Raw genomic sequence first — 13594 nt, 5'->3', positions numbered from 1 at the left:
TCTACAACTTTTAAAATTGTAATAAAATACATGTTAACATAAAACTTTCATCTTAACCATTTTTAATTATCCAGTTCAGTGGTGATAAATGCATTCACAGTGTTAAGCAACCTCTCCAGAACTTTTTCATCTTCCCCAAATTGAATCTCTGTACTCAATCATCAATAACTCTCCATTCTTCATCTTACCCCAATCCCTGGAAACCACCATTCTACTTTGAGTTTAATGCATTTGACTATTCTAGAAACCTCATATAATAGGAATCACATATTTGTTCTTTTGTGACTGATTTATTTCACTTAACATAGTGTCTTTAAGGTTCATCCATACTGTAGCATTTGTCGAAATTTTATTCTTATTTAAGGCTAAATATCATCCCATTGTGTATATATGTATCACATCTTGTTTATCCATTCGTCTGTTGATAGACACTTGAATTTTTACCAGTTAACCATCGTGAATAGTGCTGCAATGAACATGATCATACAAATATTTGTTCAAGTTCTTGCTTTCACTTTCTGTGTGTAATAGAAGTGGAATTGTTGAAACATATGGCAATTCAACTTAATTTTTTGAGGAATCACCATACTATTTTTCATAGTAGCTACACTATTTTACATTTCCATCAGCAATCCACAAAGAGTCCAATTTCTCTATCTTCTTGCCAATAATTTTATTATTATTTTGACAACAGTCATCCTAATGGGTGTGATATGGTATCTCACTGTGGCTTGTATTTGCACTTCCTTCTCACTAACGCTGAGCACCTTTTTAGGTAAGTCTTACGCTTTTTTTTTTTTTTTTTAAATATCTTTTTAGTTGTAGTTGAACACAATACCTTTGTTTATTTATTTATTTATTTTTATGTGGTGCTGAGGATCAAACCCAGCACATTGCACGTGCTAGGTGAGCGCGCTACTGCTGAGCCACAACCCCAGCCCCTAGTCTTATGCTTTTTAACAGTATCAAAATGCAGACGAGTCCCAAAGTTTTACCTGCAAACTATACACTGCATTCCAGACCCCCACACAAAGAAAAATCTTAAATTTAATGTGCACCAAAATGAACTTCCCATCTTCTCCAAACCTGTTTCTTCCATAATCTTTCCCATTCAGTAAATGGCAATTTTTTTCACCATTTATACAGGCCAAAACCTAACTCAATCTGATTTTTCTCTCACACTCAAAATCACAAATTCTGAGAGCTTTGCCTTCATAATTAACTCAGGATCACATTGCTTCTTATATCTCTTCTATAGCCAAATTGATCCAAGGCGCTAATATACCCTCCTGAATTGTTGCAAGAGCCTCCTCCTTGTTCCTGCCCTGTCTTTCTGCAGTCTATTTTCCCACATGGCAAACAAAGAACTTTTTATAAAACCACCAAGTCATATAACACTTTGCTTAAAACCTCTAGTAGTATCATACCACAGTCACTAAAAAAGCCAAAGACTTTACTATGTACCACAAGGTCCAGCATGTTCTCTCTCTGACCTCATCTCCTTGCTCAACCTACTTTAGACACACTTGCTTCCTTGTGGGTCCTTAAACATGCCAGGCATTCTTCCTCTCATGATCTTTGTCTTTTCTGTTCTTTCTGCCCAGAAGATTTATCCTTTGAATAATTTCATGATTTATTCCTTGATCTCTACCACATCTCTCCTTAAATATCATATCCATACTAAAGCCTTCCTGAATTATTTAAGTTGCATTCCTACCCACTCCCCCATTATCTTTCCCTTGCTTTAGTTAATGCCATATGACATACTATTTATTATACCTGCTTGTTTCCCATTACTATAATGGAAATACCCATTGTAGTATGAGAAAGGATTTTTGTCTATTTTATTCACTGCTGTATCCACTGAACAATATACAACACAAAATACAACACATAATTATTGTTTGTATTGAATTCTTCAGTCAAAAATTTCAAATTACAAAAGCCTAAAGTTTCCAGTAAGGGGAAAGGTTCTGCATTTTCCTGCAGAGATATGACATGAAGCACACAAACATCCTGCTTTTCTGAGGTCTTACTTACCCTGATTCCAGTGCCATTGTCTTGGATCTGAATCAACTTCAGACCTCCCTCTTTAACAACCACTTGAATACTCGTGGATTTTGCATCTAAACTGGCAAATCAAACAGAAAATAGATTATCAGTCTGCAACTATTCTATTGCATATATTTAATATATGTCAAGCAATAACAATGAACTCCAAATAAAGAGTGCTTGATTGATGTGTTTTTCATTTGTTTTACACACTCCATGTCTACATATGAATTTAAATATTGTGTAAGATAGAAAGAAGAACAACATCATTTCTAATAGGTCATTTAAAACTATTTCTTTTTTTTTTTAATTTTTTTTTAAAGAGAGAGTGAGAGAGATAGAGAGAATTTTTTAATATTTATTTTTTAGTTATCGGCGGACACAACATCTTTGTTTGTACGTGGTGCTGAGAATCGAACCCGGGCCGCACGCATGCCAGGTATGGGCGCGCTACCACTTGAGCCACATCCCCAGCCCCTAAAACTATTTCTATTCTTTTAGGGAAAAAAGTCAAATTCAGAAGTAGGAAACTTTCAGCAAACACATCTTTCTCTTTTCTCAACTAATTTTACTATCAATTTTATTCAGATTTCTAAGTGATTCTAATGTCATTTTTAAAAATTCTAAATGTTTTTCTCCATTATCCTTTCTCTTTAAGAACATATAGTCAGGTGTGATGGCACATAATCCCAGCTCCTTTGGAAGTTAAGGCAGAGGGGTCATAAGTTTGAAGCCAGCCTGGGTAACTAGGGAGACCCTCTCTCAGAAAAGGTTAGGGATGTAGCTCAGTAGCAGGGTGCCTCTGAGTTCAATCTCCAGTACCACCAAAAACAAAACAAAAGAAAAACATACCTATATGGTAAAGAAAAAAATGGTAAGGCAGAAAGTTCTTTAAGAAGTCAATAAATCTTTCACACTTTCAGAGAGTAGCCTATACACACAAAGCACCTATTAGAGAAAATAAATTCAGCCTGGGGCTGCATGAGAAAGAAGTTACTGACTTGCTCACAGAAAATTCTTTATTCAGAAATAAGAAAATAAGTTATTTAAACATTAAAGACCTGTCTCAGGAGCCTCTTTATTGACATTGTATCAGCCATCATGACATACATTTAAAAGAGTCTAACTGGACTCCATATAAAATCTCTGCTTACAGAATTAATTATAAGCCACTGAACTAGTATGTTTAGTTTTGTTGTACAGAATTTGGGCAAGGTACAATAATTGGTTTTAAGTTATTCTGTTTATTCTAACACTATAGAAACAAAAGCCAGACAACGACTTATACTGCTACCACAAATCAAATGAAAACGTCCCCAGGTTCCATGTTTCTTTTTGTGTGTGTCTCTTCTACCAATCTTCTTATTTTCCCTCTGAGGTCCTTTCTGACCCAGTGCTCTTTCAGTCCCATCGCTCTGAATGATTTATGTTTTTACAATGAATCTCTCTACAAATCTGTCATTCTTCACCAGAAAGAAGATTTTTCTTTTCTAATAAGGTATGAACTTTATTAACATCAAGTGATTTTAATACAAACGACATGACATAGTCTTTGGGTACTTGTCTTTTGTAAGGTTTACAGTTCACGCCCAATTTTCTTTCCACATATTTTTTAACATCTTTGCTCCATGTTTGCGACAGGGCTAAAAATAAGTCATATATCTTCAAAGCACCTCTCCAAAAAGTAAAAGGCAGTGAGGCCACTGACTTGGTAATAAGGGAATTCAAAATTAAGCCCAACGTCCATTAGCCTGTCTTAAAACTCCAATGATTTACTATTATTTTTAAAAATATTTTTAGCTGTAGATGGACACAATGCGTTTATTTTATTCCTGATTTTTACGTGGCGCAGAGGATGGAACCCAGTGCCTCACGTGCTTGAGAGCTCTCCACCACTGAGTTACAGCCTCAGCCCCCAACGATTTATTTTTAATAAAACTCAACAATTGTGCCCTTGAACACGTTTGATTTCTTAAGAAATTGATAGCATGGTATACTCTGAAAGATTTTTTTTCTCCCACGATAAATTTTTATACATCCTTAATTTCGCATCTTCTGCGTAATTTTAAGTAGCTCTCTGAGTTAACGGTACCACTAAAGCTAGGCCGAACACATCCCTGCTACAGGCGCCCCACACGCCCTAGAATCTAGGTATCGCGAGAGCAGCGGAGAAATTCTTGGTTCCCGGGAAAGGAAAAGGTGGGACCGACGCGCGCCCAGGATTCCAGCGGCTTCCAATTACAGGGGCCTGCGCCGGATGCGCCTCCGCCCTCGTCACGGAGGCGTGTCCGCGCCAGAGAAGCGGCCCGTAGAATCTACGTGAACAGGCTTGACTCCCTCCATACCAGTTTTCAATCATCTCTTTGATCGCATTTGCTGGACGCTGAATAACTTCCCCCGCCGCGATGCGATTCACCACTGTCTCGTCTAGCCGCCGAATAACCCCCGCCACAAGCGACATTTTGGCGCCAGAGAGGCCCAAGTCCCGTCTAGATGCTCGCCGGAAGTACCTTCAGCCAATCACTTCAGTCCCTCAAGCCCTTGGTCTTCCTTCAATTATGGTTTACACCATCCTGTACCACCCTGTAGTGGCAGCTGTTGATTGGGCAGCTTGACTGCCAATCAAGTTTCTCAACTGCGTGGGCTGCTGGGCCTTTTCGTCTGTTCCTAAGGCTGCCTCGCACTCGCTTAGAAGGATGTGCGCTTGCGCGTTAGAAATTACTGTCCGCTCTTCCAATTGGTTTGTTGGTCGTAGCTACAGGGACTACGAAATCTCCAGCCAATAGGAACAGAGATTCCATGGCAAAGGCTGGTGTGCGGCTGCTGAGGTGATCTGGCGCAGAGCGCTGGAGCTGTTTGCCGCTAGTCGGGCTCCTCCCCTCGCCTTGCGGCCTCTCTGAGGTTGATCCCGTTCTTGTGTACTCTGGCAGAATGTGGATGACGCCCAAAAGGAGCAAGATGGAAGTCGACGAGGCTCTTGTTTTCCGGCCCGAATGGACCCAGCGTTACTTGGTGGTGGAACCTCCAGAGGGCGATGGGGCCCTGTGCTTGGTCTGTCGCCGCCTTGTCGCTTCTACCCGCGAACGTGACGTCAGGCGCCACTACGAGGCGGAACACGAATACTATGAGCGGTATGTGGCGGAGGGCGATCGCGCGGCCTTGGTGGAGCGTCTGCGTCAGGGCGACATGTCGTTGAGCACCTTGCTCACTCCAGAGGAGAAAGCTGCTCGTGCAGGCCTCGGGCTCTGTCGCCTGTTGGCCTTAAAGGGTCGCGGCTGGGCTGAGGGGGACTTTGTACACCAGTGCATGGAGATATTGCTAAAAGAGGTACTGCCGGAGCATGTAGGCGTCTTGCAAAGAATTAATTTGTCTCCAGAGATCACAAGGCAGAGGATTCTGAGCATTGACAGTAATCTTCGTTGTCAGCTTTTTAACCGAGCCAGACAATTTAAAGCCTATTCTCTTGCCTTGGACGACCAGGCTTTTGTGGCCTATGAGAACTATCTCCTGGTCTTTATTCGTGGCGTGGGCCATGATTTGGAGGTGCAGGAAGACCTTCTGACCATAATCAACCTGACTCATCACTTCAGTGTTGGTGCACTCATGTCGGCCATTCTAGAGTCTTTGCAGAGAGCAGGGCTTAGCTTGCAGCGAATGGTTGGACTGACCACGACGCACACTTTGAGAATGATTGGTGAGAACTCAGGACTGGTCTCATACATGAGAGAAAAGGCCGTGAGCCCCAACTGTTGGAATGTTATCCACTATTCAGGATTTCTTCACTTGGAACTGTTGAGCTCTTATGACATAGATATTAATCAGATCGTAAATACCATATCAGAATGGATAGTTTTAATTAAGACCAGAGGCGTTAGGCGACCGGAGTTTCAGTCTTTACTAACTGAATCTGAGTCGGAGCATGGTGAAAGGATTAATGGACGATGTCTGAACAACTGGCTTAGAAGAGGGAAATCTTTAAAATTAATATTTTCATTACGAAAAGAAATAGAAGCATTCTTGGTTTCAGTAGGGGCAACAACAGTCCATTTCACAGACAAGCAATGGCTTTGTGACTTTGGCTTTTTGGTGGATGTTATGAACTACCTTCAAGAACTCAGTGAAGAATTGCAAACTAGTAAAGTCTTTGCTGCTTCTGCCTTTGACCATATTTGTACTTTTGAAAGTAAGCTGAATTTATTTCAGAGACATATTGAAGAAAAAAATCTAACAGACTTTCCTGCTTTCAAAGAAGTTGTTGATGAGCTTAAACAGCAATATAAGGAAGATCAAAAAATATTTGATCCTGACAGATATCAAATGGTGATCTCTCGTCTGCAGAAAGATTTTGAGAGACATTTTAAGGACCTAAGATTCATCAAAAAGGACTTAGAACTTTTTTCAAATCCATTTAACTTTAAACCCGAATATGCACCTATTTCAGTAAGAGTGGAGCTGACAAAACTTCAGGCAAATACTAGCCTTTGGAATGAATATAGAGTGAAAACCCTGGGACAGTTCTATGCTGGATTGCCTGCTGAATCTTACCCAATTATCAAAGGGGTTGCCTATAAGGTGGCATCCTTGTTCGATAGTAACCAAATCTGTGAAAAGGCTTTTTCTTATCTGACTCGAAACCAACACACTTTGAGCCAGCCACTGACAGATGAGCATCTTCAAGCCCTGTTTCGGGTTGCCACAACTGAAATGGTTCCCAGTTGGGATGATCTTGTGAGAGGAATAAATGAAGCTAATCTATAAGCCTTTGTAGTACAACATTGAAAGAATACCAGAAGCAAAAATCTGTTTTGATTTTTTTTTCCCCCAAGTTTTCTAATTTGGATTGTTGGAAAACACCAAGCTTACTACAAGACATCCAAATCAATCACAATTCAGAACTTCCTGACAGTTGCCTTTTTTTTCATTTCGCAGCATGGGACTGAAACATGAGAATACCACCTTTTTAAAAAAAACTTTGTTTAATGGCAAAGTCATTGTCTTTTACTTTTATGGTATAATTGATTTTAAGGAGTTTAATATTGACAACATTAGTTGAATTAGAAGTCTGTTTTTGAGGTGTTCTGAGAATATATGCCAAAAATTTAACTTTTATTTTAATGAAGTTTTAAAATTTTGATTCCTGTAGTCTGAAGTTAGCAACCCCTTAAGTGTTTAAACTAATTTGCAAAAACTCACATAGCAAGTTCATGAGTTCAAAAAAGGAAAAACATAACATACAGTGGAGGTATTTTGTCTAACAAAATGTTTTGAGACTATATTTTTAAAACATTTCTGAGTCTGAAATAAATATTGCCAGATTTCCTTCCTCTTAATTTCCCCCATTCACTCCAGTGAATCTGATATTACTAACAGAGGAAGTAATCAAAAATTTAGTCAAAGGAGCAAGAATTGTTTTTAGGTTGCTGATTTTAGGAGGCTTCCTGCAATTTGGAGCTAAGACTTAACCAATTTCTGGGGGTTTTCCCTGAATTTTTCACAACTGGGGGATGTTTTATCAGCTTGCCTATCAAAGGACTTTGGTAAGTATAGAATCTTAACCATTGCTAGTTAGCAATTCTTTTTCCTACTCTAGACAGCAGTTTGGCCCTATCAAAAGGGTGAGAAAAAAACAGCTTTTTGCACTTCATGATGAGGAGGTGTGAGATATTTTAGCTTATTTTATGTGCGTGTTACCGCTTTATAAAGAAATCCTATTTAAAGGAAACTTTTAAAATGATATCAGATTTTGCTAGTTGCTGGAAATTGATTTATTCTAAAATTTAAGACTATCTCACACGTTTGGTAAAGACAGTGCACAAGTAGAAATATTTAAATTTCAAGAATTGGTCTTATTCACAGATGATAGTAATATTTCTAGTAAGACATCTGCCTTGTGCTAAAATAGTTACTTTAAACTTATATTAATTGTGACAAGGCAATCTCACATTAAAGTCCAATATATAAAACTAATTTAAAAACAGAACTTAACTTGTATATCATAGATTCCCAAGTACAGTTTGAAAACTTGTGCTACTAAGTCTTTAACTATTGCACCACTTTATGCTGTGGTCACTAATCCAGCAAATTCAAGGAACCAGGAAACAACCAAGAATTTAGAAGGAACTGGTGCACAAGCTATCTTAATGGATACTGTTAGAGCCTAGGAAGCAAAATTGTTTCAGTGCTTCTCAATCAGAGGCAGTAACCCTCCCTTCTAGAGGATGCTACAAAATGTGTAGGGACACCTTTTTGGTTGTCTTATTTGCTGGGGGGGTTTTCTGCTGGCATTTCAACCTAAAGACCGCTCCCTCCTGCAATATATACAACAGCCTGGCATTTTGAAGAATTATCTCTCCCTGCCCGTAAACCCCCAGTGTACATATTATCTTATGTCAAGAAACAGGGCAAATTACCGGTAGAAGCAAAATTAGACAGGCAAGTTGGGTAAACTGATGGAATACTTGATGGGGAGACTAATTTCAGTATTCCAAGGTTAGCTGGTAAGGTGCAATAAAGGTTCCAGTAGCTCACATAATAGCATTTGTACATCAGTAATTAATTCTGAATCGGATTAAAGGGCTCTCTCCTAGTATACACAATTAGTTTAGGGCAGATAAACCTCTTATATATTAATAACATCAAGTTGAGATTTTGATTAGCAAAGAATAAGCTCAAATATCTGAAAAGATGACAGTGAAAAACTGAAAAAAAATAAGTCTACCGGTAATTTCCCAATAGTTTTTGAGTGTTGCTTTCACAGCAAATGCTTTATTACTTGTGAGAAAGTTTGTAAGACTTGAAGGCCGCTTCTGCTTTCTAATCCCAGTTCCTCAGATATTGAAATCTTGTATATTTTGTGAAATTCTAGTATGTTTTGCTTAACGTGATAACTAAAATTAGTTTGCACCATATAGTAACTGAGTGGGGAGAGATAAAAGCAAGGATTTTAACATTGATCCTCAGCAAAAGAGAATTTGCTATAATTAGTCTTGTTTATTTAAAAAAAAAAGTGTATTTTACTGTTTTCTGTATTAAGTAATTCTGTAGCTGCATGGCAGTCTTTTCTTTTATAAATATATAGCTGTTATTGTTCCTGTTGTATCAGTGCATATAGATAAAATAAGTACCATTTAAAAAAAGAAAAAAAAAAACTTTGTGTCCTTACCAATTACTTCCCCATATCTCCCATTCCCACTTGTTTCTTGAAAAATTTGCTCTCCTTGTTTTCTGTTTTGCCACTCAGACTGTTCTATCAAGCTCACTAAATCCTTGTCAATATCCTTACCATCCTTGAACTGTTACTTTAGATTGAGGAGATTTTAGTTCCAGGTATGCTTTCTTAGTCTTCTTTACAGGCACCTCTTCCCTTAAATATCTGTTCTTCTTTTTTTTTTCAAGGCTACCTACTCTCCCTTGCCTTATCTCCCTTCCATCTCCCTAGCCAATCTCATCTTCTTCCATGGCTTCAGTTACCACCTGTATGCAAATACTCCCAAATTCATATTTCTTTCCTGGATTTTTCCCAAGTCATATATTTAATTGCTAACAAATCCACCTTGCTGCTTCACAGGCACCAAAACACATCATTGATCTTGACCCCAAACCTCCTGCTCATTGTTCCTCTTTTCTTCAGTAAACAGAATTACCACTACCAACCATCCAATTGCCCTTACCCAAGCCAAAAACTGAGTCATTCTGTTCATGCCAGTCCTATGCTTTAATCATTGCCCTTAGAATATAATACAAATTTTTATTTATCTTTCAGGTCTCAGTTTATATGTACCTTCATCTAGGTAGCCTTTGTTGATGCCTCTAGACTAGTTCCCCTGAACTAAACTCCCTAAACACCCTGTTCTTCCTGCCATACACTTAGCTCTTATTACTGGTTGTTGATCACTGCTAGACTAAGCTTTACAAGGGCAGGGACCATATAAACCTTGCTCATTATTTTATCTTTAGCTGTTAGCACAATGCCTGGCATTTTAAGAAATGTTTGAATAAATAAATATTTGTGTAGTGTTTTACAATCTTTGAAGCTCTAGCACAGTCGCATTTAACCTTCACAGTCATCCTACCTGTTCACTAGGTAGTTGTAAGACACATTGCAAATTAACAATAAAGCTAAGTTCTTTGTGACTAGGGACCTCATTGTTGTATTCCTAGAATTTAGTGCAGTGCTTAGCATGTGGTTCACAGATGTGAATGTTGTCAAGGAAACAAACTGAGATTGCAATTTTCCCTAGTAAACAGTGAGTATTAGGATTCAAACCCAGCTGTACTCACATAAATCCACTGTGTAATATTACGTCCATTCATGATATAGTCTATTTTTCTTTTATTCTAAAGGCAGATTTCCAAAGGAACCTACATATAGAGAGAAAAGATTGGACAACTTTTTAGATTGACCTAAGATTAAATTTCAGTAATTAAAAAATTACATTCAGTATTAGAGAAAGATAATGCCACATAAGAGTTAATATCCATTTTTCCTTTTGTAGGCATCAACCCTAGGAGTAAATGGCATGCTATTTATTTTGCTACTTTCCTTTACAGATGATTTCTGGCTCTTCTGGAATTTAAAAGTAAGTAAATTTAACAAAATAGAAGAATGACTTCGTCCTCTGGTCACTAGTTATTCAGTTCATTTGCTTTCCCACCTGCATAAGGTTCTTATCACCTCTGCAAGGAAGATGACCCAAAAGTGCTGTTTAGTTATTTCATACTTTTAGATATGCTATATTTCTTTGCTTTCATATTTCCATGCCTCTCTGAACTTAATTTCTGGGTAAAAGGCCTTCAGTCTTAAATAGGGGAGCCATACCCTTAGTCTTTTTCCTTAAACTGTTCTAATTTACAGGATTAACTACCATTGTACTTTTAGTTGTATTTTTAATCTGAGTCACATTAATTCATTCAGAGATCTTAACAGTAGATATGGCAGTCATCCAGTGATTTGATCCTTGCTGTAGAACTATTTAATCAACCTTTAAGTGAAAGAATTTTTCACTTTTGTCTTATAATTGAAAAGTTGCTTCATTCTACCCAGTAAATATTTGAGTTTATGATTCTATTTCTTTCCATTTCTGCCTGTAAACTGACCAGTTCTTTTCTGAGTTATTTCTTCTCTACATTTTGTCAGATGCAGCCAAAATCAACCACAAAATAATTTGTTTTTCTTTTTATTTAGTAAAGGGCAGATTATCAGCCTTCTAGTTTATCTCAAGGAATAGTTTGGCCTCTCCTTAATAGCAGTTGTCCCTGTGTAAGTTATTTCTTTCATCCTCCAGTAGTAACTTCCTGAATGCCTGCCAACTAATCACTAGGCCATTGGGTTCAGTATTCAGTAACTGCTACAAAATCTTAGGGTTTCAAATAACTTGTCTCTTGCAACTTGTCTAGGGACTTTGTTCTAGGTAAGGGGTTGGCAAACTACAGCCCATAGTCAAAATCCATCCTGATTTATGTTTCTCTCTCTCTCTCTTTTCTTTCTTTCTTTTTTTTTATACTATTTTTTAATTGTTTTATTTATTTTTTAAAAGTTTTATTGGAGTACAGCCTTGTCCATTTATATATTTTCTATGGCTGATTGTGTTTTACAGTGGCAGAGTTGAATAGTTTCAACAGCAAGTATATGTCCCACAAAGCCTAAAATATTTACTTTGTGTCCCTTTACAGAAAAAGTTTCTTAATCCTTGTTCTTTATTTTCCTTATTCTGGGACTCAGGCTGACAAAGCAGTTACCATCAGGGATGTGGCTGCTTAATTTGGGAAATGAAAAAAGTTTGGCAAATAACTTGTAGACCCTTAAAGTAACACAGCCACACCTCAATCCTAGGAGCATAATCCTTCCACAACCAAGGAGGAAAGCCAGAAATATTTGGAATATAACACTACTGATTAACATGATTATATTTCTCCATTTATACAATTTTTTCAATATATTTTTGCCTTTTTATTGATGTAAAACTTGAAAGTTGACAAAAATTAAGTGTATGTTTGAATGTACCACCCAGATCATGATAGAAAATATTTCTGTCACCCCAGTAGGTGTCCTTATGCCTTTCTCACATACAGATAACTGCTATTCTGACCTGTGTCACCATCAGTTAGCTTTACCTGTTTAAAAACTATATAAGTGGAATAATTATATGCACTCTTTCGTGTCTTTGTTCAACATGTTTGTGAGGGTAATCCATGTGGATGTAGTAGAAGCAATTCATTTTTACTTTGTGTTGTATTCCATTGTATGACTCTACTACAATTTATCTATTCTAATGCTGATGGAAATTTGGATTGTTTCCAATTTGTGGTTATTATGAATAAAGTTGCTATGAAAATTTTTGTGTCTTTTAGTGAACATGTTCCTTTTGGTATTTTCATTGGTAGCTATTCAGCTTCCATATTTCCTTCATACAGGTTCTTCGCCACAGCCACCAGAATGATCTTATTTTAAAATAGAAGGTCGACAATGTCCATTCAATGCTTAAAACCCTCTTCTTGACTTCATATCACAACCCATAAAATCCAAGGTCTTAACTGGGCATAGTGGCACATGCCTGTAATCTCAGCTGCTCTGGAGGCTGAAGTGGGGGATAGCGATAGCTTCAGTCCAGGAGTTCAAGACCAGCTTTAGGCCAGGTGCATTTATAATCTCAGCTATTTGGGCGGGGCAGGGTGGCTGAGAAAGGATAATAGGTTCAAGGATAACCTCAGCAACTTTGTGAGACCCTGTCTCAAAATTTAAAAAATTAAAAAGGCTGGGGATGTAGCTCAGAGTTAAAATGCCCCTGGATTAAATCCACATCTCCCCTCATCCCCCCAAAAGAAAGAAAGATACAAAAAGACCAGCTTTGAACAACATAGAGACCCCATGTTTGTTTAAAAAAAAAAAAAAAATGTCCGAAGTCTTAATCAGGGCCTACAAATTCCTGCACAATCAGTACTCACACATATCCTTTTTCTTCCTATTCTGTGTTTACATCTTATTCTTTATCCCTCTCCTCACTATGCTCTATACCAGATATTGCTTGTCAATTTGGGAATTTAGCTCTGTCCTTAAAAGAGGTTGTAATCTAAGTAGATAATTGTTTCTTTTAGTTGCTGGGTACCACGTGCATACTAAGAATAGATCCTACCCTTGAACTATACTCCTTACCCCAACATTTTTGACATAAGCAATAACTCTGGTTTGTGGTAAATTAATTTCTTCAAGTAACACATTTAGAGATTAAATTACAAAACCTGGATAAATTTAAAGAAGTGTGAACTTTGATATATTTTAGTCATACTTATTGTGAATTAGAATTCATCAACTTGATTATGACACTATTATAGTTATTTGCTTGCTCAAGAGCTAGGTGGGGCATGGGAATTGGGGATAGAGGAGGGAGGAAGGCAATGGAATAAATAAGTACTACAAGTTAAATCCAAAATAGCAATCATAAAAGGGGCCTCTTTAAATATACCATTGTTGGTACATTACTGGTAGTTATAACGTAACTGATGAAATTTGGTTATTAAATTCTCATATTTTTACAACTTTTTT

At 37.5% G+C, this 13594-nt stretch overlaps 2 protein-coding genes across 3 annotated transcripts in view; one reads left to right on the top strand and one right to left on the bottom strand.

Moving 5' to 3' along the window:
• The window catches only part of Mlh1 (mutL homolog 1), a 43914-nt gene extending 39215 nt beyond the window's left edge, over positions 1–4699 (bottom strand). Inside the window, exons 1-2 of the mRNA XM_076843424.2 lie at positions 4398–4699; positions 2041–2131 (exon numbers count right to left, since the gene is read on the bottom strand). Coding sequence (XP_076699539.1) covers positions 2041–2131; positions 4398–4513 — 207 coding nt within the window. The 5' untranslated portion in view covers positions 4514–4699. The remainder of the gene's footprint in view (positions 1–2040; positions 2132–4397) is intronic.
• Positions 4700–4857: 158 nt separating this feature from the next.
• Epm2aip1 (EPM2A interacting protein 1) lies at positions 4858–12388 on the top strand. 2 transcript variants are annotated; one of them, XM_076843405.2, is made up of 2 exons: positions 4858–7589; positions 10548–12388. In XM_076843405.2, the coding sequence occupies exon 1, from the start codon at positions 4984–4986 to the stop codon at positions 6808–6810; it is 1827 nt and encodes a 608-aa protein (XP_076699520.1). In that variant the 5' UTR covers positions 4858–4983; the 3' UTR covers positions 6811–7589; positions 10548–12388. The 2 variants fall into 2 exon arrangements, with proteins under 2 accessions (XP_076699520.1, XP_076699528.1); XM_076843413.2 differs by having other exon boundaries at positions 4858–10631; positions 11589–12388.
• The last annotated feature ends 1206 nt before the right edge of the window (positions 12389–13594 follow it).

Source organism: Callospermophilus lateralis, chromosome 1 (assembly GCF_048772815.1).
Source record: "Callospermophilus lateralis isolate mCalLat2 chromosome 1, mCalLat2.hap1, whole genome shotgun sequence".
NCBI lineage: Eukaryota > Metazoa > Chordata > Mammalia > Rodentia > Sciuridae > Callospermophilus > Callospermophilus lateralis.
This window is presented reverse-complemented; position numbering and strand designations above follow the sequence as displayed.

Excerpts from the sequence above, each read along its gene's own strand:
- Epm2aip1 (XM_076843405.2), top strand. The coding sequence starts at position 4,984 with ATGTGGATGACGCCCAAAAGGAGCAAGATGGAAGTCGACGAGGCTCTT.